The 23,086-nt window shown below is 38.1% G+C and overlaps 3 protein-coding genes across 3 annotated transcripts; 2 read left to right on the forward strand and 1 right to left on the reverse strand.

Annotated features, from left to right (window-relative positions):
* Positions 1-215: 215 nt before the first annotated feature.
* Positions 216-6,872, reverse strand: LOC103949902. Its single transcript, XM_048574650.1, has 6 exons — positions 5,667-6,872; positions 5,455-5,563; positions 4,753-4,873; positions 3,834-4,625; positions 1,317-3,354; positions 216-1,059 (listed from the first exon to the last, which is right to left on the reverse strand). The coding sequence occupies exons 1-6, from the start codon at positions 5,860-5,862 to the stop codon at positions 632-634; spliced, it is 3,684 nt and encodes a 1,227-aa protein (XP_048430607.1). The 5' UTR covers positions 5,863-6,872; the 3' UTR covers positions 216-631.
* Positions 6,873-14,475: 7,603 nt separating this feature from the next.
* On the forward strand, positions 14,476-16,613 carry LOC103949901 (protein Iojap-related, mitochondrial). The gene is made up of 4 exons (XM_009361041.3): positions 14,476-14,827; positions 15,102-15,189; positions 15,641-15,738; positions 16,409-16,613. Exons 1-4 carry the CDS (start codon positions 14,546-14,548, stop codon positions 16,481-16,483), a joined length of 543 nt encoding a protein of 180 aa, XP_009359316.2. The 5' UTR covers positions 14,476-14,545; the 3' UTR covers positions 16,484-16,613.
* Positions 16,614-17,657: 1,044 nt separating this feature from the next.
* On the forward strand, positions 17,658-20,546 carry LOC103949893 (3-oxoacyl-[acyl-carrier-protein] reductase 4). Its single transcript, XM_009361032.2, has 11 exons — positions 17,658-17,832; positions 18,008-18,153; positions 18,236-18,289; positions 18,426-18,506; positions 18,588-18,633; positions 18,709-18,803; positions 18,882-18,914; positions 18,996-19,130; positions 19,236-19,329; positions 19,428-19,510; positions 20,134-20,546. The coding sequence occupies exons 1-11, from the start codon at positions 17,658-17,660 to the stop codon at positions 20,164-20,166; spliced, it is 975 nt and encodes a 324-aa protein (XP_009359307.2). The 3' UTR covers positions 20,167-20,546.
* Positions 20,547-23,086: the final 2,540 nt, after the last annotated feature.

Here is a 23,086-nt window from a genome sequence, read left to right on the forward strand (position 1 = left end):
TGAATTTAGACACTTCAGTTAACTTTACCGAGGTTGCTGAATTTCATCACCAGGCTATAGTCAAGTTGTGGAGATCAGAGGATAATGATGTTTACGAAAAACCATGAATAATAATCAAACTATGAAAAGGTAAAACGAGAAGTTCCAGGTGAGAAGACTGCTAGCATCCCTTATTATTTTTGCTTCAGCACTATCTAGTAATAATAATCAGGGTATATTCTAAAACAATCATAATGAATATGAATGAATTGGGTTCTCGTACACACACTTACTCCAGTGGAGGAATTGAACCACATCGAACTTACTGATTCGCTGACAAGGCCGGAGCAACCACAAACCTCCGATGCCTCTGCCCAATTATCAGCACCTAATGACAGAGGAAAACTTTACAATTACGTCGGCAAAACATCGCGGATTCTTACAAACAAATCGGAACCGATACAAACATTTGGCAAGTACCCCCAAACAGCCCCTTCAAACATTATAAAAAAATAAAATAAAAAAAGAAAGAAAACATTAAAATACAAGTACTGAGCACCATCTCCTCCATAAATATCCGCTGCACTGAACTGCTGAAGGGAGTGGCCAAAATGCACAGCGGGAGCTTTGAGCGGGATTAGAATGGAGACCATCACATTATAGTGCAGTTGCACTTGGATTCCAGCTTTGGAGGCTTCATGCCGTCTACCTTGGGAAGCCCTACATTCCGTTGCAAAGACTCGTCAACATTCTCATCGTTCTCAGTCTTACTAGCAGGAAGCTCAGCATCTGTTTCCACCGGCTTTGGCTTGCCCTTTTGAGGTTTTAAAGAACGTCGACTAACAGTTCTGCTGCGTGGTTCCTTTCTCTCAGGATTGGATTTCCCCATTATTGTAACCGTAGGGTGAAAACCTTCTAATGGAACTGAGCTTTCCTTTTCCATTGCTATGGCTGCAGCCTCGTAGGCCAGATTGTGGACAATGGAGCTGCAGAAGAGTATTGTATCTGTTGCCTCTTCTAGTGTCAGGCTTCTTGCCTTTCTTCGACCTTGCAACTCAACCTTTACGGTTGATTCCTCGTCTGGAAAAACATATAGGACTTGTCAGATGAGAATGTAAGGTGGTCAGGAAACCAAAACAAATAGGGAATCATGCTTCTTTCAGAGGGAAAGATGAGTGACACATAGGACGCGGGGGAGCAAAATAGTCATACATTATTGTAATTCTAACTCATGAACTCCACACAATACTGACCACCCTCACCGAGAAAAGTTTCTAAGTCAATAAAGTTTGTCAAACATTAAAAAAAAAAAGTCTCAAAGCAATTTTAAATCATACCTAGGTTGCCATATGCATTACTAGTGGTGTTGGTTTCTGGAACTGAAGGTGTCATATCACTGTCAGAAGGAAATGGAACCGAAGGCTCCTGACCTTCCCCAATTGTGCTTTTTGATTCAAGGGAAGCATCACTGTACATTGAACAAGAGGCACTCTGATCACATTTTTCAGTTTCTATTTCTGATACTGTGATCAAAGAGCTGTGAGTAGCAGTCTCTTCGGCATCCACTCGGACAACACTTATGGTGTTTTCATCGTTGAATGAATCTGGAGTTACAACTGAAGATTCAATATCCATGGAACCTTTTGCATTGTTTTTCAATTCTTCACCATACTCATCTGAAGCACAATTTTCACAATTTGGAGATGGAGCTACAGAATTGTCCTCTAACAGAGTGCTAACTGCCTGACTCGACAATTCTGTGGTAGAAGCATCAAATCTTCCACTGCTAGAACTGAACTCAGTATCATCTTCCTCAGCAACAGTTGTCCTGGAAGAAGCTGTAATAGTAACATCTGGTTCTGTACATTCTGAAGCTAGGAAGCGTTCCTGAGATGTTGTGTGCGCCACCTCTGCGACATCATATTCAACATTTCCCACAGTAATCTCAAAACCATTATCATGTTTGTTTGATGAAAGACCTAACGTTTGGCGAACATGGTTTGGATCTCCATGGGGTGATCCAATGCTTTGGGGTTTCATATTTGTGTCATTTGTGTGATTCTCCACGTCTGATTTCTTGCCACTCAACTGTCGCTGCACATGAGTCTCTGTTTGTCTAGCTGAGCCATAATCAACTGACGATGATGCAGAGAAACTATCCATGTCTGATTTCTTGCTGCTCAACTGTCGCTGCACACGAGTCTCGGTTTGTCTAGTTGAGCCAAAATCAACTGAAGATGATGCAGAGAAACTACCATGGCCAATGGAGCTTCTCATACTGTTTGAATTATCTCTAGCATATGACAGATTCTCATAAGGTATGGTTGTGGCTGTGAAAGTTCTGCCCTGAACAACAGACCCCTTGCTACTGCTTGTTCTCTTCAGCAGTATGGAAATGCCTGCTCCTTCCGAAATGTCTGCCCTCATATTTGGATAGTTAGAATGATGCAAATTCTGACCCCCGGTGTCACTATTATGTTGGCTACAACCAACCGTTAGTGAAACCACCCCTTGCTTGTTGGCTAGTCCATCCTCAACTCCCTCTACTGGTCTAACAAGAGATTGTTCTTGTAAACAATTAGGGATTTGCTCACGATCAATATTTTGGCCTGGATCGACATTCTCTTCACCCTGGGAATTGTTTGGTTTTCCCAAATCAGAAACTTGTGGAGATCCAGGCACAACCACCATGGTTTCCAATACATCCAAAGGTTTTTCTTCTTCCACAATTCCGACAGACAAAGCTGGAGAGTTTTTAGGAACTTCAGGTATCTCCGGCATCATGACAGTCGGAAGTTTATCTCTCCTACTGCACTCTGGACAAAATCTAATGTTACTTTCCACCCCATCAGAAACATAATACCTGCAACCACATTTAGGACAAGTTTCCATGTCTTCAAGATTATTGATTCCTGAAAAATCACCCTTAACATGAGAATCTTCAGAGGTTGGACTGACTTCCATGATGTTATTGGGGTGACCATAATCTTCAGAGCGACTAGCTCCACACTCCACTGTACTGGTGACTCTATTGAAGTCACCGTGATGAATGTCACGTGAGCCATCATGGACATCATGCCTGGTGTCTTCATCTACTACATCCATCTTATCAAAGCCAAATACTTCTTCATGAACATCAGAGTATGGCACTTTCTCAGATTCACTGGCCATATCATCCTGGTTGTGATCACACCCTTCCATATCATGTGCAACACTAGTACCCAGATCAGAACTTGCATTGCTGCTAGTCGTGACTGAGGAGTTCCTGGAAATCAGAGGACGATGCACAGAGCTTGCTTTTCCAACATAGAAGGTGCTACTGGGAACACTAGATAAGAGCGGCCGAAACATATTCTGGGGACCTTTCCGTTGATCCTGCACGGACATGGTAAGGCATTAATCCTATGATGTGGATTTCTATAACGTATGAATGGAGAAATCACAATGAGTGAAGTGCAAATGTAACATATTTATAACTACAGGATTCCAAGGTGTTACATTTCATCAAAAAACACTAGATCATAATGGCAACCTAATAAATATTAAGAGAGAGAGGAATATTATAATAATTCAGTGCAGTTCCAATTTTCAGCATTTTTTTATAACTTCGGTTAAATCCAATGTAACTTTATTACTTGAAGTAGGAAAGAAACACACACCTAAGAGACCTTGAATTGAAACCTAGAGAAAACATTAGCAGGAACAAAGTTTGGAAATTGTACAAAATTATATTGCCAAGTCATTGCATAAGAACTTTAGCAAACTGTCCCTACTTTCAAATAATTGCCTTTCATCGGATAATAAAAGAATTATTTATCATAATGGATGCAATTTAATGCATTAGACCAAAGTACCATTTGCCGAAGGGCGGAATCAAAGGATCTTTTTGGAGCAGAAGATGAGGACACCACTTTGGCTGGCCTCTTTGAGAAGGCCACAGCTCTGTTGTTTGAGAAAGTACCAACTCCTCTTGAAGTCGATCGGTCCAAACTACCCACAGGAATAGATTGTAGAGAGTCTAGATCATCATCAATGGAAGATACTATAGAACCTTTGCTGTGAGAACTAAATGGGTCTCGATCATGACTCTGAGATGAACTGACACTTCTAGAAGCAGTTGGAGACATTGATTGCCTTCTGTAGTTGGAGGAATTGTCCCTGCCATTTCTAGATGCTGGTGAGGAACCCCTCACATATGTTGCCGGACGATCAGCAAGAGAAGTACGAAGGTTGGGAGGTGCATCACAGGAGAAGCCTGGAATATTGGTTTGCCATGCTCTTATTTTAGGTGAAGCAGAGTTCCCTCGACTTGTCTTTACTGGGGAAGTTCCTCTCATCCCAGGTGAAGCCCCACTACTGCTGGACCCAGTGCTTGTCCTCCGTGGTGTGGGGGTAGACGACCTTCGAGGAGGTGTTGGGGATTTACTTGGGGGGGTAGATGGTCTCTGTGAAGGAGTAGATGGTTTCTGTGATGGAGAAGATGGTCTCCATGATGGGGTAGCATGACGTAGACTTGGGGTTGGACTGGAATGGCGCACTGGTGATGGCTGTCCCCTTGATTGGATTGTACTATTCCCCGAACGAGGAGAAGGGCTTAAGCGATTAGGACTAGCACTACCCCTGCTACTTCGGTAACTCTTCTCCATCTGAAAATAAAGCAAGTATGATGTAAAATATACGGAAAATAATGATATCAGCATAATGTTTTAAGGAAACATCTATGAGATGATAACTAACATAATCAAGTCCCATAAAAGTGATTTGACCCCCTACCGTGGATGATCTTGATATAGAAATAGGTTGACTTCGAGGTCTGCCCCTTGGTGGTGCATTAACTGGTGGCGGTTCATCATCCAATGAAGGAAAAAGAGGGGTGTCGGGAGGCGTTACTAACCTTTGAAATTTAAACACCATATCTTCCGTCAGTACAAAGACAGAAACAGGACTGACACTTAATGATCATTTAGTTTCAGTGAATAAATGGACAAATTTCAAGCAGTAAAAATTTCAGCTTTTTGACAGAATCGCTTAAATTCTTAGCCAGTTAAGATGCAAGAATGAAAATATGCATATAAACACGCTCTTAGTTTGCGAGATCATTTTGGCAGCCAAAAAGTCACTTCCACGCTCTTCTATTTTCTCACACATGAGGAGTTCACAAGGTTGTTTAAAGTTGTTTTTGGAGTGCCAAAATCATCACCCAAATTTTTTAGGGAAATAATTTCTGCTTTCTTTGTCATCTGACAAAATAAATTATTCTGGTTTACTGAACAATTCCTAGTCTTTAAGGTAGGACGCTTGTCTTACAATTTACAACCAGGATGTATCATGTGCTTACAAAGTAAAACGCTAACAAATTGATCCTAGATGCAATTTAATCATGTCTTTAGTACTTAAGAGTGCAAAACATATCTTAAAACTAGAAATATAGCAACGATAAATTAAGGTATCAAACGAAGAGAAAGTATAATTCACCAGTCATAGTCATTTTTCTCCCCCTCCACATTAAACAGGTCGCTACTCTCTCCTCGCGTCGGAATGGTGATTCCAAGCTTCACACCCGAAAATTGCCTCAATTTTGTAGCTGTAAGATCAAAAACATAAATGATCCCTGTCAACCCTGTCACGCAAGACAAAATCCTGAACTTTACACTTCCTAGCAAATGATATAAGGAATGGCATCTTACAGAATGTGTCCTCAAGATCATCCGACGACGGAAGCAAGAAATCCTCTTTTTCTCGGGTCTGCATTTCGTTGAACAAGGCAAGATCTTCATCTTTGTCTTTCAAAAACACTCCACTTTCAAAACTTCGACCCCGTCTGTGAGGGTTCCCTCTTGGCTCTCGTCCAGGAGAGCACCTCAATGACGGCGAAGGAGGCATCTCTCACAACCGAAAACTACACAATCAAAACAGACACCCCAACCGCTCCATACAGCGCAAATTGAACCAGTAACCCACCATATACACCTAGCTAGTACTCACAATGACAATAATTTGAGCAACCAAACTCTTTCACGATTCGCCGGCAACACGAAACGCACCAAACTAATTTAATTCCAATTCCCACAACTCAATAACAGTGGGAATCATACATGCCAGGTCCAAGTCAACTCAAAGCCCAAATAGTATCCAAAATTCAATACAAAATTGCATAAATTAACGCAGCAACTGAAACAACCGTACCAGTCGCAATGCAGAGGCTCAACGTCGACGTACGTAATTCAATCAAATTACGACCTTCATCGTGTACCGAAGTCTCAAAACCCTAGATTCTGCCATTTGAAGACACCAAAACAGAGAAACCACCGCACCCGCCACCAGAAACTTAATTCCAACTCCAATTCAGCTCCCACCAAACACTCCACGCCGCCACTGAACCCGAATTCACACCGCCATTGACAAAACCACTTCCGGTGCTTCCACAACTCGACTCACTGACAAAAAAGCCCTCCGCACAATTCACTGCGATCCCGAGAACTCGAAGCTCGACAGCAGAGAGCTGGAAGATGCCGTATCAGGCAGTCGGATCTAAAGCATTTACTGCTTTGCCTGCGCCCGTACGGATCGGAAGACGAAAGCGGTAACGGATCGGTGCGGCAGGAAAAGGAAAGTGGAATTCTCAGGAATTCTTCTCTCTCCTCCGAGAAAATTTATACGGTGCGAGTCTCCGAGAACGGAAGTGGAAAAACTGAAAATATAAAAAATAAATAAAACTGTGGTTTTGTTGTCGTCTGGATTTTTGCTCGTTTCCTCCACAACAAAGCTTTCGTTTTCTCTTTTTTGCTTCTTCACTTTTCTCTTTGCTTTTTTTTTACTTTTTTTGTTCGTGATTTTCTTTCTGTCAATTGCACTTTTTCTGCTTCTTGTTAAATATTTACGAGCGTTGCAACTGCCGTTTACGGTAAGCTCTGCGTATCTTTAACCTTTCGTTTTCTTTTTCGCTTTTGTCATGTATTCACAGTATTTGTTAATTTCATTTTCATACAGATTTTGTATTCTATTTTCCCAATTAAAACTGAGATCTAGAGTGCCTAAATATAGGGGTGGTTCGGTATGGGATCCTATACCGAAATCTTTGTCTCGATTCCCAAACCGAAATTTTCGGGAATCCCAAATTCAATACCAATCCCAAACCAAATTTTCGGGAATCCCAATTTTCGGGAATCCCGAAATAATTTCGGGATTTCGGGACAAATTGGGAATCCCGAAATACTTTTGGGCTTTTGGACTAAAATTTGACATATTATGTTTTTGGGCTAAAATTTGACATATTATGCTTTTGGGCCCAAACTGCCAATTTGTTATTTCTACTAATTTGCCCACTGCCCACTGCACAAATTTGACATAATTTCATAAATTAAGTTTCAATCTACCCACTGCCCATTTGTGCACAAAGTTTCAATAATAACAAAGTTTCAATCTGACCACTACACATGCATCATGCATGCAATAAAAATAAATTAGGTAGCAAACCCAAAAGCAAAAATAATAGTTACAAGCCAAGGTTTTAAAATAAATAAAGTAACAAACTCAAAAGCAAAAATAATAGTTATAAGCCAAGCTGGGTGGTGATTCTGGTGAAGGAAGGCTGGTGGCACAGTGGCTGTGCTTCAAGCTCTTGATGGAATGGAAGTGAAAATTGAAATAGGGGATCTGACCTAAAAACAAATGAACGGCACAGATTAAATCTAAAACAATGAACGGTTGAAATAATTCTCTTATAATTAAAAAATAATATATATATAATATTTATTTCGGTTCGGTATGGGAATACCGAAAAAATGGAGATGCAATACCAAATCCCGTACCGAAAATTTCGGTTTGGTTCGGGATGACATACCGAAAATTTCGGGAATTTTGGTTTGGGATCGGGATTTTTTCGGTTTGGTTTGGGATTTTTGGGATTTTTTTCCAGCCCTACCTAAATACACTGAAATTGTCTTCTTTTTTTTCTTCGAACAAATTATATTATTTATATCAAAATATGAGGAATTGAGTTAAGTCTCACAATGGGTTTGTCGTATAATAATGTGGAGAAGTGAGCTAAGCTTCATAATGAGATTGCCATAAAATGTCACTTACGAGTGAAATAAAATATCATTAAATTATAGTACTAAATGATACGTATCTTTACACAATGTATCAACATATTATTTTGTACACAATTTGAATTACATAACATACCAATAATGTACCAAATTATTGGTAAGTTACATTTAATATAGAGAGAGAGATATATATATATGTGTGTATGTATGTATGCATACGTATAACATCATTTAGAATTTTGGAGTACATTGGTACGTTTAGAATAACACTATTTGGCTGCCCATCCAATTCAACTTTTTTTATAATTAAAATTTTAAATCAATTATTCTCACCGAAGAAATAAATAAATTTTCCTACCAAATCTATTTATGCAGGTAGCTTGACTAGGTTATAGTGTATATACACTTCATAGGTTTTATTAAGAATAAATTACATTTTCACACATCAGGTTTGGGGTCTATTTCAATTTCTTACAACATTTTCAAAATATTTCACTTTCATACCTTAAGTACTATTTTATTTCAAAATAATACTTCTGTTACATTTTCTCTCCATTGATCCGTTAAGTGCTGACGTGGCTACCATATATATGCCACTTCGCAAAAAAAAAAGAAAAAAAAAATTTAAAACCTAAATTTTCTCAACACACACAAAAAAAAAACCCCATCTCATCTCCCCGCAACCACCCCCCACACCTCTAAATCGGCAACAACAAGAAGAAAAAGGAAGGAAGGAAGGAAAAAAAAAAAAAACCTTGAAACCCATCCATCCCATCTCCCCGCAACCCCCCCCCACATCCCTAAACTTGCAACAACAACAACAAGGAAGGGGAAAAAAAAAAAAAAAAAAAGCAACCCAAACTCAATCGAAGAAGAAGAAGTCGTCGGCGTGCAACCCACCTGCCTTTCCACCCTTCCCCCACAACGACTCAGCTGCCTTCCCCACCCTCCCCCCCCCCCCCCCCCCGGCGCTCGACCCAGCTGCTTCCCCCCATCCCCACGTGACCGCAAACCAGCCAACTCTGCTCTATTGGAGTTGAAATTGAAATCCATTTCTCACTCTCCTCTCTCTGTCTCACTCCCCCTTCTTTGTCTTTGGTGGCTTTGTGTGGCGTTCGGACAGAGATGAAGGGTGGGGGTTTCTTGGGTGGACGAAAGAGGACCTGGGGTTTGACTCAATTGACAGGGACTGGTTGATGGTTGGGGTGGGAGAATGAGAGTTGCAGTTGCACTCTTCTTCTTCTTCTAGGTTGCAGGTCTTTGGGTGTGGAGGGACGAACTCAGTTTGGGCAATTTTTTTTTTTTTTTCCTTCTCCTCCTGCTTCTTGTTGTTGTTGTTACAGGTTTAGGGATATGGGGGGTGATTACGGGGAGATGGGATGGTTCTTTTTTTTTTTTTTTTGTAGAAAATTCAGGTTTTTTTTTTAAATTAAAAAAAAATTGCCATGTGGCAGACATTTTGTCACATCCCCGCCCAGGCCCCCACCACAACCCGGGCCCGATCCGCCACCGTAGCACGATATCGTCCGCTTTGGGCCCCTACCACGCCCTCACGGTTTTGTTTCTGGGAACTCACACGAGAACTTCCCGATGGGTCACCCATCCTGGGAATGCTCTCGCGCGCTACTCACTTAACTTCGGAGTTCCTACGGAACCCGAAGCCAGTGAGCTCCCAAAAGGCCTCGTGCTAGGTAGGGATGGGAATATACATTTAAGGATCACCCCTGGGCGATGTGGGATGTCACACATTTGGCAGTCACCTCAGCACTTAAAAGATCAATGGATAGAAAATGTAATGGAGGTATTATTTTGAAATAAAATAGTACTTAAGATATGAAAGTAAAATGTTTTGAAGATGTTGTAAGGAATTAAAATAGACCCTAAACCTTATGCATGAAAATATAATTTACCCTTTTATTAATTTTTGGTATCTCAGCTCCAATAATCAACTTATTTCCATACTTCCCATACAATCCCATACTAGTAGATTGTATTCTATTTTAGTTTCAACTTCGACTTAGTAGACATTATTTTGCATTTTTTATATGGATACTTAGCTCCTCAGTAATATAAATCATTATCCGACACGTATTAAAAAATATCTCATTAAAATATAAAACTAAAGTCATACGTATTTGTTAAGGGAATTCTTATTAGCACTCCAACAATCTCATTCTACACTCCTCACAAGTTTAATTTTCTTACTATTTATAAAATATTTAAAGTGCAAATTGACATTTTTAGAGTGCCGATAATAATTCTTTTTGTTAAATTATGCAAATAGGAATGGATTCTTAAAGCAGATCCACCCCACACTTTTTTGCCCAGCACCCTGTCCAATTAGCAGCCCAGCACCCAGTCCAAACCTTCCAGCCCGTGAAACAGCCTAGCACCCAGCCCACGCCAGGCAGCAGGCCAGCCCATTTCGGACAGACCCAGAAGCCGGTCCATTGCTCTGGCGCGTGCACAACACTCGCGACTGGGCGCGAGTAGCCGACAGCGCTGCAGTGCGCGGGCCCCGCGTGTCAGCGCAAGTGGGTTCAAACCGGTGAGGGCCACGTGGCCCTCCTCAGAGTCGTTGGATTTCCAACGGTAAAAAAAATTTAAATTTGACTTTTAAAATGGACCGTCTGATCACAGATCAACGGTCCACGTTTTTTTCACCAAAAAAAAAAAGGCCCAACGGTCAAAATTTTGACCGTTGGCCACGTGGCAGATTATTGGCTGTTGGATTTGATTATTTTTCAAATCCAACGGTCCAGATTAATTACAACATTAAAATTTATTAAAAAATAATTAAAAATTGTGAATTTTTTTTAAAAAATACAGAAAAATTCAAAAAAATAATTTTTTTTTCTATAAATACCTAACCCTCATCTTATGTAATTTCTTATTTACTTTTACAACTTTATTTAATTTGTTATGTAATTTCTTATTTACTTTTACAACTTTATTTAATTTCTTATGTAATTTCTTATTTATTTTTAGAACTTTATTTAATTTCTTATGTAATTCAAAAAATCTTAGTGGAAATCTATTCAAAAAATAGTACGTTCGGATAATGACACATGACGTGATGAGATTGGTTAAAAATCCTATCCGAAATCAAAACTATTTTATTTATTTATTATTTTATAAAAAAATTATTTAATATTTTAAATGGACTGGGTGCCAGCGCATTTTTAGACTGGGTGCCAGCACATTTTTTTTGGGGTGGAGATGCTTTGGCCTATTACTGTTCATTGGGTCTATTACTGTTTAATTAAGTGGATAAATGGGCTGGGTGCTGGCGCAAATTCTTTAGGGATGAAGTTGCTCTTATATGTAACAAATCAAGTATTTTCCTTTTGCCTTAACAAACAGCTCATATGTTACATGTCAGTTTCCTTACGCTTCGTTAAGTCCATAAGTTCAGTGGCAATAATGAACCGCACTATAAATTCGCTTAGCTTTCTTAACATATCTAGATGATTTATAAGATGATATAAGTTATTAACCTTTAAACAAAAAAAAAAAAAAAAAAAAAAAAAGCCATCAAACATACACTTCACGAAGTTCAGTTCACCGATAAATAATGAAATTCCCTCTCATAAGAAGTGACGCTGATAATCACATTAGAATTAGATAATGACCTTGTTAAGTTTGGATAATCTATACGTGTCAATGATGCATTCAATTAAACCCTAAATAAAGACAGCGGGAGTGGGACAGCGATGGAATAAGATAAAAAGGCGATGTAACAACAACCATATGTTAATGTTATATCATGAATCTGTGCACTAATGGAAAGGTGCAGAATGACGTCGTTTTAATTGGTAGGTGACGGAGAAAGAAAACTTAGAAGCCTTCACTGTAATCATAACCAGTATTTATTATTATTATTTTTTTTTAATGCATCGATATTTTTACACTAAGAAGAGAGGGAGTTCGGTTAAATTACAAGATGGGCAGCCTAATTTGGTATCGAATTCACCATTCACGAGATTCGAACCAAAGACTTCTTACTTTAAAGTGAAAATAAATACTAGCAAACTGTAGTACTGAATGCCTATTTATTTTTCTTTTTATATTCAATGTATGGCTTTCAACAAATCTTATATAAATATTTTATGTCAAAAAATGGTTGTGTTTCAACCCACCAAAAATATATTATTATGGTAACAAATTAAAATCGTCGATAAAAATCACAACCGTAATGCAGTTCTGTTTTTATTCCGTCTTAGAAAAAAATTATTAAATAATTAATAGTAAATTCGAACTTGTTCAGCAGAACGGAATTGGATCCTCTCCGAGGCAAACTATCGGGATCCTCCTGACCCACTAATACGGACCGTTGAATTTTAATCCAACGGCTACAAACAAGGAGGTTCCTCTAAAAGTTATAATAATTATAACCATTGAATCAAAATCCAATGATCCGTGTTAGTGGGTTAGGAGAATCCCGAGAATTTGCCTCAGAGAGGAGAGGACCCAGTTCCACAAACGACCTAAGATAATTATAATATATTACAGGTGCATGCATTGTTTATATTATGTCGAATATATTTTGTCATTGATTATTGTATGAGAAGAATAACAACTTGAATTAGCATTAAAGTAATAATAACTTGAAGAAAAATATATTAAATAGAGTTCTTGGACTAGATTCTAGAAGATGTTACGCACTATTGACCGGCGGGCTGGAATCTAGCACCTAGGCTGCTAAGCGGGAACTTAGGCGGATTAGGCGGATTTAGTTAAATTTATTATAGTAACATATAAATAAATCTCTACTTATACTCTAGAAAAAACTATACTTGTATTGAGAAATTGAGGAAGTTCAAAATTAAAACATCATGGCATTGACGTCATCACATACTAATGCAACAAAAATAAGAAAAACCCAAAACGCAAAACCAAATTCGAAAATTAAGTAGTTCATAATCTAAAATTGACAGAAATTAATCAATTATTCAATTAATCAATATATGTGAATGAGAACATGAAGAGACATGGAGAAAAGAAACACGAAATGGCAAGAGAAATAATATGGGTTCTTTTTTGGGTAGGTTCCCACAAGACCCCTTTAACTTAATTAAAAAAATTAAAAAACAATAGAACCCTAAACCTCAAACCGCTTATTCATTGTTTAACCACCGCCTAACCCGTCTAGCACGTCAAGGCTACCTAGGTGGCCACCTAGCCCTTATCTGATTTTCCTCTATGTTTTGGCTTAAATTGCATCGATCTTTCATTGCCTAGCCTAGGTGCCACCTATTTTTAGAACAATGTTCTTGTATGATTAGGCCAAATTTTAAATAGATTTTTTTGGTGATTATATTTTTTGAGATGGCATACAACGTTCCACAAATATGTAAAGAGATGGAGACATATGAATTGGTAGTATCCAGCTGTGTATTTTACTGTATATTATTATATACAATGTACAAGTTATAATGCATCTGCACTATACGTGACATATATAAGCTCCAAATAATTGAATCAGAAAACCTAAGTGCCTAACCAATGTACACCTTATTCAACAAAACAAATATAAATAGAATAATGTGTGTGTGTATATATTTAATTTTTTTTCCCCAAAGATCGCACCGAATTGTTTTAATTATCTCCAAATATGGTGCTATTTAAAGCTGTTTTGGTATTGCTGTGCTTTGAAAAAAAAAATTGCTTCTACTGTGCTGTGAGAATAAGCAGCCATGAAATAAAGCAACAGAGTATTTGGTAAACTCTTTTGTAAAAGTGATTTTGAAAAAAAAAAAAAACAGTATTATAGTGTTTGGTAAATTTTTATGTAAAACAGATGTGAAAAAAGTAGGTTTTTCAAAGCTGGATTTTGCAGCTTCTTGTTTTTGGCTTTTTTTCACCCAAAACTGTGAAAAAAAGCTGAAGCTGAATGTTTACCAAACACAAAAACAGCTCCCAGCTTTTTTTATACCAGCTTTTTTCATAATCACCTTAGTACTAAACCAGACCTTACTCATATGTTTTTATACACAAAATAAATTTTGTAATTTAAATAAGGGATTTTTAACGAAAAACTTACGATATTATTTACTTTAACGAAAAATCTGGTACTATTTATTTTTCCATTTATTTTGTCTTAATCGTTAAAACTCAAAGTTTTCAAATTATTTTCATTAATTTTTCTTTTAAATAACTATTTGGTTAAAAAATTAAAATGAATTAATATACTAATATTACCTGTTCCCGATGCAACAAAAGTTCCAAAACTCGGTTCAACTCAAATTCTCACTTTCCTTTTCCAAGCACACGTCAACTTTATGTTCACGATATTCGTTGACGTTTACCTTTGTGTTACTATTTACTTTCTACCAACCCTTGTGTTACTATTTACTTAACACCGACACGTTGCGTTTTACTTTTGAAGATTCTTCTAAAAGACTGAAAGCGAAACGCCGCCGTTGCGCGCCACTCACTCTACAACGTTCTAAACGGTAAAACACAAACCCTGCACCTGCGCACTGCACCCGCGCACCGCCACAACTAACACCACCATGTTGGCGGCTCTACGATCTCAGTCACTCTCTCTCTCGTTTTCTTCTTCCTTGTCGCTCCTTCGACAATGGAAGCTAGGGTTTCCGGCCGCGTACTCTACGTTCGCCGGCAAAGGCCTTCTCGACCTCCAAGAGGTCGAGAAGGTTCTCAGCGACGTGAAGGCAGACGACGTGAAGGTCATACCGGCGGGTAAGCACTGCGAGTGGGCGGATTTCATGGTCCTCGCTACCGGAAGATCCATGTGGCACGTCAAGAACATCGCTCAAGCCCTAATTTACAAGGCAGGTCCGAATTTCTTTCTAATTTCAATTCCTAATTTGTGTTTGGTTGCCGAGAATCGAAGGGAAACGGAAGAGAGTGAAACGCTGAGTCTTATTGCCCATGACTAGAAAAAAGAGTGAAATATTATCATCTGTTTGGTTGCCTAGAAAATTTGAGTTTGGGTTTTCCTAGTTGACAGGGAAAAGGGTAACATGCAATTCTTTTTTTTATTTAGATTGCTGCTTGATGTTAACTGGGCCTTATTGTCTTTTGTTTGTGTGTTTATATGAGCAGTCTAAGCTAAAGCAGCAAGGAGGTGAGCGGCTAGTGCTTCCCAGTGTGGAAGGGCAAGAGGGAGGAAAGTGGATTGTCATCGACTCTGGTATGTTCTGCTCTTTGTAGGATCTTCGTTTTTGGTTGTCGAAAAGTAGCTTTGATTACGTATTTACTCTTGTTATGGTATGTTTGGTTTTTTGCATAAACCCGCCACAATATTCCTGGAAAACTAAAAGCAATTTCCAGTAGCCATACGAGGGCTCAGAGTTTCCGTAGAGTGTATTTTGACTAAATTATTGAAGGATAATGCTAGAGAGACCAACTATCTCGATCAAATTCTGTAAACCATATGACGTGGTTGTTGATGATTGTATTATTACTTAATTGCTGATTAACGTGCTTATTTCCCATTGGTGACACATCCCATGGAATTTTACAAATGGTAGTAGAACGTATGAATCTTGTACTTCTGCATAATGTTTGCCATTACATGCCTCATTGATATTGTTAGTTCCTTTCTCTTTGGGTTTTAATACTTGGTTTCTTTATTTATTTAGGCAAAGTGATAATTCATGCTCTTGATGAGAACGCTAGAGCTTACTACAATTTGGAGGCTCTTTGGAGCTCGAAGAAGTCGGAAAAAGAAACATTGGAGGTGAATTGCAATACATACTTTGAATCATATTAGTTTGTTATGCTACCCAACCAAAGGGCACTACTAGAATATTATCAATGTTTTTGGGAGATCAGATCACTTAAGCACTTTTTCACTAGGTTTAAGCCGTCATTAATCTAACCAAATATCTCAGTAAGCTTTACATGTACAGAAGCCATTTAGTAACTTAAATTTATCTTAGAGCAAGTTTGACGGATGGAAAAGTGATTTTGGTTAGTTGAAATTTGCATGATGGTTTTTAAACTAATTTTTGTGGTAATTCAGGTTATCAATTTTTTAGAAGGTCTTGTATCAAAAATGAAAAGAAAAGAAAAGAAATTATCGTGTCGTTCTAGTTATCAGTGTCCTGAAATCAGTTGACATAAATAGATTATTTCTACATATTAACAAGTCAATTAGTTTCTTAGGGTCTTCTGACGTTGCAAAACTAGAAGTAAAGATCTGATATGGCTGGCTGAAGCTAGTGCTCGTCGTGGACTTTAGAGGAATACTGTTGTCCAGCTATGTTAAAATTCTGCTAGTTTATTGATATTTTGTTTATGTGTTTGTTAACATTACTGAATTGGTAACCTATGTCCTTACTCTCATGCAGATGCAAAGTTCTTGCTTGCATAATTCCTCTTAATTTCTTGTGTTTTGATTTGTTTAGGATTTGGATAAGGCTTTTGTGAAGATTCGTCCGAAGAACAACTCCAAGAGGAAACCAACAATGAAACGGGCATAATCATCGATTTTCAGATGTATAAGAACCTTTGCCAATTTATCTTTAACATCGTCAAGCTCCATGCTTCTTCTAAATGTACATTCTGGTTGCTTATCTAGTTGAAATTTTCGTGGTGTTAGACTTAGACATTTACACTGAAGACATCATCTCTGACTTTTAATAGGGCATCGGGTGGGTTGGGGTTGAGCTTCAACCCGTGGCAGAAACCTGTTTTAGATCTTGTATCGAGTTTTAATACAAGCGATATTAAGAGGAGAGAATGTCCTTGGATTGCACTTGGATTGCCAGATTTCATAAATTTCTCTTTTTTTCATTGATAACAACCCCAAACGAAGTTTAACGTTCGAATATAACATCGACAGAAGTTCCATAATGAAACTAGGTTGGACAGTGGCCGGTTCAGAAAAACAACTTGCATGACACAATTATACTATCTCATAACATTTTGCTTCCAAGAAATTAAGTCCCCCTGATTTAGGGCCGTTGATGGACTAAATCCGGTCTACGTCCTTCAAAGCAAAGATCATGACCCAGACGTCTGTCGTTATACTACCAAAAGCCCACACGACATTTGGGCCCAACAAACAGTTGCCACAGCCCATTGGATTTTACTTATGTTACTCTCTTCTCCTTCCGTCAAGTGATTTCCCGCATGGAAAATACCGAATTTGGATCCTCTCCGAGGTAAACCCTCGGGATCCAATAACATGAGCTATTGAATTTCAATCAAACGGCTACAATTATTAGAACTTTTAGAAAGATTCTCTGTTTATGACCGTTGGATCAAAATCTAACGGCTTGTGTTAGTGGATCCCGAGGGTTTGCCTCGGAGAGGGTCCAAATTCGAAAATACCAACTTCTTCGCTTCATTATCCGCGTTCCATTTTCCGCGTTCAACCTCAATATTACCATCCTGCCCCTTCCCCTCATCATTGTCATCTATGGCTTCATGGTAATTAAATGCAAAAGCAGCCCCACTCGTCAATCCCAGCAGCCACTTCGTAAGAAACAACTCAAGCTTTGCTTCCATCGCCACTGCCGGAGTTCCCAAAGCATTTCAACGCAGAACACAACCTCACCAAAACGCCTTCGTTTTATAAAAGCCGATCGCCAATTCCTCGCATTTCGAGCTTCTCATTTCTCCCTTTGCATTTTCCAATTCTCCAGAGCTCCCATGGCTTCCATATCTGCATCAAACGTCGTCGCTTTAAAATCCGCCGTTAAATTCGGAGCTACCACAGACGGCAGGGCCTGCCAGTTCAAGCAATGGGCTCCGATTGGTGGAGCAACCGTATGGGGTCGGAGCATTGGGCTTCAGTACAGATCCAAGCGCTCCTCCACTTCCTCAGGTAATTCGAATTCCAATTAGTCATCGAAACGATTTGTTTAGTTGTGATTTAGGATGATTAGGGATTTAGAGAATGTAGAAATCAGAAAGTAGTTGGTAATGTTATGTAAGAATTTTGGAAATTGAAATGAAAACTATAATTTGATGGTGATGGTGATGGTGATGGCACGTGACAGGTTACGTGAGGGCACAGGTGGCGACGCTGGAGCAAGCGACCACTGGGGAGGCCAAAAGTGTGGAGGGTCCGGTGGTAGTGGTGACCGGAGCTTCTAGAGGCATCGGCAGAGCTATTGCTCTGTCTTTGGGCAAAGCTGGTTGCAGGGTTAGGTTTTTGTGTAATGTTCTTAGTTTCTGTATTGTTGGTTTTGGTTGTTGATGGTGAATTGATGATTGTGTGCGGACAGGTCCTTGTTAACTACGCTAGATCGTCGAAGGAGGCCGAAGAGGTTTCCAAAGAGGTACAGTCAAATCATCTATGCAAATCATACGAATAAGTCTTGCTGACTTGAAATTCGGACTAAATTTGTGTGCTATGATTGTTGGGTTTATTTACTAGTGATAGAGCGATATTGAATGAGGGTTGTGTTCTTTCAGATTGAGGCGTTTGGTGGACAAGCTATTACTTTTGGAGGGGATGTTTCGAAAGAAGAAGATGTTGAGGCGATGCTCAAAACCGTACGCAAATGTTCCTTCTTATTTTAATTGTGGCATGATTATGCTAGTTTGGTGATGTGGTTAATAATTTTGCATCTGCAGGCAGTTGATGCTTGGGGAACTGTTGATGTACTGATAAACAATGCAGGTTATTGCAAATTTCACCTGCTTTTTGTCTAATGTCCAATTTCAAACATGATCGTCATTTATACCATGGTTTCAGGAATTACCAGGGATGGTCTGTTGATGAGAATGAAATTAAAACAATGGCAGGAGGTCATTGATCTAAATCTTACCGGTGTATATCTATGTACCCAGGTATGTGTTTCGAATTTTCGTTTTTCATGGAAATGCTACTTGACTTCAATGTCGAACTGAGGAACTTCACTTTTTCAGGCAGCAGCCAAAATCATGATGAAGAAGAAGAAGGTGAATACCATTCCTTTCAAAAGGAGTATCCCCGACCTTTTCGTCTAATGTCTTATCTCAGTCGAATAATGCTTCTTGCAGGGAAGGATTATCAATATTGCATCCGTTGTTGGTCTAGTTGGAAATGTTGGACAAGCCAACTACAGTGCTGCAAAAGCAGGAGTAATTGGCCTGACCAAGACTGTTGCTAAGGAGTATTCAAGCAGACACATTAATGTGAGTATTCCAAGATTCTTCTATTTGTTCCACTAATCAGACACATCCCGAGATGGTATTAAATCCAGATGATGGATTGGGTCGTAAACAATGGATTTCCTTCAGGTTAATGCTGTTGCCCCGGGCTTTATCGCATCGGACATGACTGCAAAGCTAGGGGATGACATTGAGAAGAAAATTTTACAGACTATTCCATTAGGTGAGGCTGGGGAAACTCTAGTTATTCAAGTCAAGCATGTTTACAATAATAGCTTATAATAGTTTGCTAAATTTTTTTCATACTGGCTGTGATTACAGGTAGGTATGGCCAACCCGAAGAAGTTGCTGGACTGGTGGAATTCTTGGCCCTTAGTCCTGCAGCCAGTTACATGACCGGACAGGTATAAAATACATATCAGTTTTTGGAATAATTGTTGAACTCTTTGGACTTGAATCTTTCTGATAGTTACTCAAATGTGACTTGTTATGGTCTGTGAAACGGGATGCAGTATGTTTCACCTATCTTGGACCTATGATAAATTTGACTTGGATTCAAGTTGAAGTTTCATAGACAGTTTAACTTTTAGTTTGAATGTGATGGAATCTAAATGTATTTGTTTTTTGGATAAGTTTAGCCTCGACAAAAGTTCTTTAGTTATCAAGTTACTGTGTTTCTCTTCAAGATGATTTATTGAAGAGATAAATGAAGGAGATTTTTGGATCATTGGAATGGAAGTGTATCACGTTTTGGACAAGTGAACCAGATCACAGATCACAGATCACAAGGGCAGTAGTGCCTATTGTGGTGACTATGTTGCAATTAAGGAGCTTTTCTGTGGAAGTTCATCGGTAGCCCAACACTGTTGTGTTAGAAACCTTTCTTGCAATTTATTTATCGATGCTTATTGTCATTAGCGAAGGTCGTGTCATTACCTTGACCTTCCTGGCCTTTATGCAATTATCATTTGACAACAATCTGCTTCTCTAATTTTGCACCAGTGACCATAACACGCCTTTCTTGCAGGTGCTCACCATTGATGGAGGGATGGTGATGTAGGTTTACTATACTGCCGGCCTCAGAGAAATGTATTAGAACCTTTGAGCTTCAGAGTTCCTACCATGAGATCAACAGATTCTACCATGACAGTAAAAGTGTATGTGAAAGCTCATCAAATTACAGGTCTTTCGCTTTAAGTTAGTTCAACAACAAATTTTACTGCAAGTTTTGATAGAATTTCAATTTTAGCTTGTTAATGGCACTAAAAAGTGCTCTGTACGATGACATGTTTGTGGAATGTGTACCAACTTGTACACACTGAAAATCTCTAGTAAGTGGGGACACGTGATGACGCCTCTTTAGTTTGGGCGTAAGCTTAAACGAAGTTGGTCAAAAAGATCATTATTTCACGTTATACCAAGTTTGGAGATTAATACTCATATTTTTAGTTCAAAGATCAAAGCTTCAATTGAGTTAAAACCCTAATTTTTTCGAATATCTAATTATTGGTCAAGTTTAAATTTGGCCAATTTAGTAAATAACTTTGCTCAATTCCGTCTAATTTCCGTGTAGCATGCACATGTTCACACGTCTGAGTAAACTAATATCAATAACTGTTGGGAATTGTTATTAGCACAAATGTATTTTTTTTTCTTCTAATTATAGAAAATTTGGAATGTTAAATGAGATTTTTAAAATGTTAATAACAATTTTCTAACTACTAACGAGATATAGTACAAGAACCAATCTTGTGAGATTCAGAAAAAGGACGAAAATGAAAATTCAAGAAGTAAAACATAAGGACAAAAGTAATATTTAATCTACATGAAATGATGTTGAGTTGAACTCGAATTGTACAACTTTCTTTGGACCACTTAATTACGAGTTTGAATTGTACAATAGATACATCAGGAACATTTTCGGATCACCACTACAATACTAGAATATACTAATTGAAGTAAATTATGGACTATCTTAGTTTTGCGAATCACTTATACAAAACGATTTTATCGTTGCTATAGCATCCGGATCAATAATATCTTGTCATATGTAAGAATTTTCTTCATATAGTAGGATATAATTAGACCAAGATAACACATGGTGGTGATTTTATCTCATACAAATTTCTCTTCCTTGCAGTTAAGCAGTGTTTAAAATATCCACGAAACTGTCGACATTTCTGGCAAAAACTCGAAAATCAATGATCGATATGGAAATGAGGTGAAATGCAAACTTTACCTTCTATCGACGAGATATTGAAAATTAATGAATATTAACGATATTTACTGATTTACCATAGAAATTTTGCTAGAACATATTACAGATTTCGAATTTTTTAATTTGTTTTGAAATAAATTTTTCTCTAACTTTGACTAAATTTGAATGAGTTAATATGCCCATTGAAAACAACTGATATTGAATATCCATTGATATTTACATAAAGTTGTACATCCATATTTCCAATATTTTAAACGCTGCTCTTAAGCTAACAATTTTTTTTTTGAATAAACGATATTATCTATATTACGGGAGATGGGTGGACTTAGCCTCACAATAGACTATCAATAATACGGTTCAAATTCGTCTTCAACGATAATTAAAGCTAAGACATTTCACTTACAAGTAAAGAACAATATTACTAGACTGTAATAAGTGGTTGTTAAGCCAGCTATTGAATCAAAGATTTATGTAGTTGTTGACCCTAAAAATTACAAAGCCTACGTGTCCTTTGGTTGATGCAGGGTGTGCCAACTCGTCGGGCGAGCTCGGCCAATGAGTAAAATTTGTTGATGTTGCGTTGAGCGCGTTGTTGACTTCTTGATCTTGCAACTACGGTCGAGGAAGGAACATGTCTCGGCCTTCGAATTCTTGAGCCTGAAGACAAGACTGCTAGTTCTGCGAAGTTCAATATCAAATTCGGCTTTCAATGTGCCGAATGTAGTAACTTGTAACACCTCACTTCGTCGAGAAGACTAATGAGATAACCTCTACCAATAAGGATTCGAAAACCCTTCTCAACTGAGACTTGGATAAGTAACCAGTCGGCCTCAACGCAGTGCTGTTTATCCAAACTGAAGGTGTTGGTGGAAAATGAAAAAAAAAATCTCAAGATGTTTGAGAGATTTGCGCATGGTAGTTGTGTATTGATTTGGAGGTCCTCTTCTCGTTGCCATTGCCTCTGTATTTATAGCATTCATATCTTCTACTGGGCACGGCCAGATAATTTTGTAGAGTCCAACTACAACTCCAATTTGTGGAACGTAATTTGATCCGCATCAGAAACCAAAGCATATCCTTTAATTTGATCAATAGGATTTTTCCTTTGACTTTTCAAACATAATAAAAATTAGGTTTATCACATCTCATAAGAAACCTAGCCCACCTAGGCTTTTTTCATCAAAACTTTAAACCCATCTGACAATATCCATTACCATGCAAAAATGCTTAGTCTACCTAGATTCCTTATCTCATCATTATCCAAGACCATGATTTTAAGATCATCAAATCCCAAATGGTGATCTCCACTCCAAGCTATTTCAATCTACACATCCATTGCCAGACATTCAAATCAATTTGAACTGAACTGCTTGCTTCATTATCTGACGCGATGCATATCCCAATATTCCACCATCATTCAAATTAATTGGGATTTGGACAAATATTATGTTTAAATAATTTAATATATTAGTAAGAGATAATATCATGATTAAAATCACAATATTATTTCTCAATAATAATTGAAAATTATTTCAACTATTTTGTCCTTCAATGGTCTAAAATTCTGCTCATTCAGCGGTCTCGATTGCTCAGACCCATAGTGTAAAATCGGATCCAAACAGTAGTACAACTCTATATACAAAGGAATAATTGTTTTAAGTTTTTGCTTGCAAGCATAAAAGATAAGAATATTACGTGTTATTATTAAACTTTGATTTGTTAACTTTCATGTTTCAACACCCATATTATTATTGTTATTATT

The sequence above is a fragment of a genome, unplaced genomic scaffold (assembly GCF_019419815.1).
Source record: "Pyrus x bretschneideri cultivar Hongxiangsu unplaced genomic scaffold, Pyrus_bretschneideri_v1 Contig74, whole genome shotgun sequence".
NCBI classification, from domain to species: domain Eukaryota; kingdom Viridiplantae; phylum Streptophyta; class Magnoliopsida; order Rosales; family Rosaceae; genus Pyrus; species Pyrus x bretschneideri.

What these genes read in the sequence shown, in the direction of transcription:
- LOC103949893 (XM_009361032.2), top strand. Translation starts at nt 17,658, where the DNA reads ATGGCTTCCATATCTGCATCAAACGTCGTCGCTTTAAAATCCGCCGTT. An exon ending in GTGTATATCTATGTACCCAG is followed by an intron (nt 18,804 to 18,881) that starts GTATGTGTTTCG and finishes TCACTTTTTCAG; the next exon opens with GCAGCAGCCAAAATCATGAT. An exon ending in TTTACAGACTATTCCATTAG is followed by an intron (nt 19,330 to 19,427) that starts GTGAGGCTGGGG and finishes CTGTGATTACAG; the next exon opens with GTAGGTATGGCCAACCCGAA.
- LOC103949902 (XM_048574650.1), bottom strand. Translation starts at nt 5,862, where the DNA reads ATGCCTCCTTCGCCGTCATTGAGGTGCTCTCCTGGACGAGAGCCAAGA. An exon ending in GAGAAAAATGACTATGACTG is followed by an intron (nt 4,874 to 5,454) that starts GTGAATTATACT and finishes TAAATTTCAAAG; the next exon opens with GTTAGTAACGCCTCCCGACA. An exon ending in ATTCCGCCCTTCGGCAAATG is followed by an intron (nt 3,355 to 3,833) that starts GTACTTTGGTCT and finishes ATGTCCGTGCAG; the next exon opens with GATCAACGGAAAGGTCCCCA.
- LOC103949901 (XM_009361041.3), top strand. Translation starts at nt 14,546, where the DNA reads ATGTTGGCGGCTCTACGATCTCAGTCACTCTCTCTCTCGTTTTCTTCT. An exon ending in CTCAAGCCCTAATTTACAAG is followed by an intron (nt 14,828 to 15,101) that starts GCAGGTCCGAAT and finishes TTATATGAGCAG; the next exon opens with TCTAAGCTAAAGCAGCAAGG. An exon ending in GTGGATTGTCATCGACTCTG is followed by an intron (nt 15,190 to 15,640) that starts GTATGTTCTGCT and finishes TTATTTATTTAG; the next exon opens with GCAAAGTGATAATTCATGCT.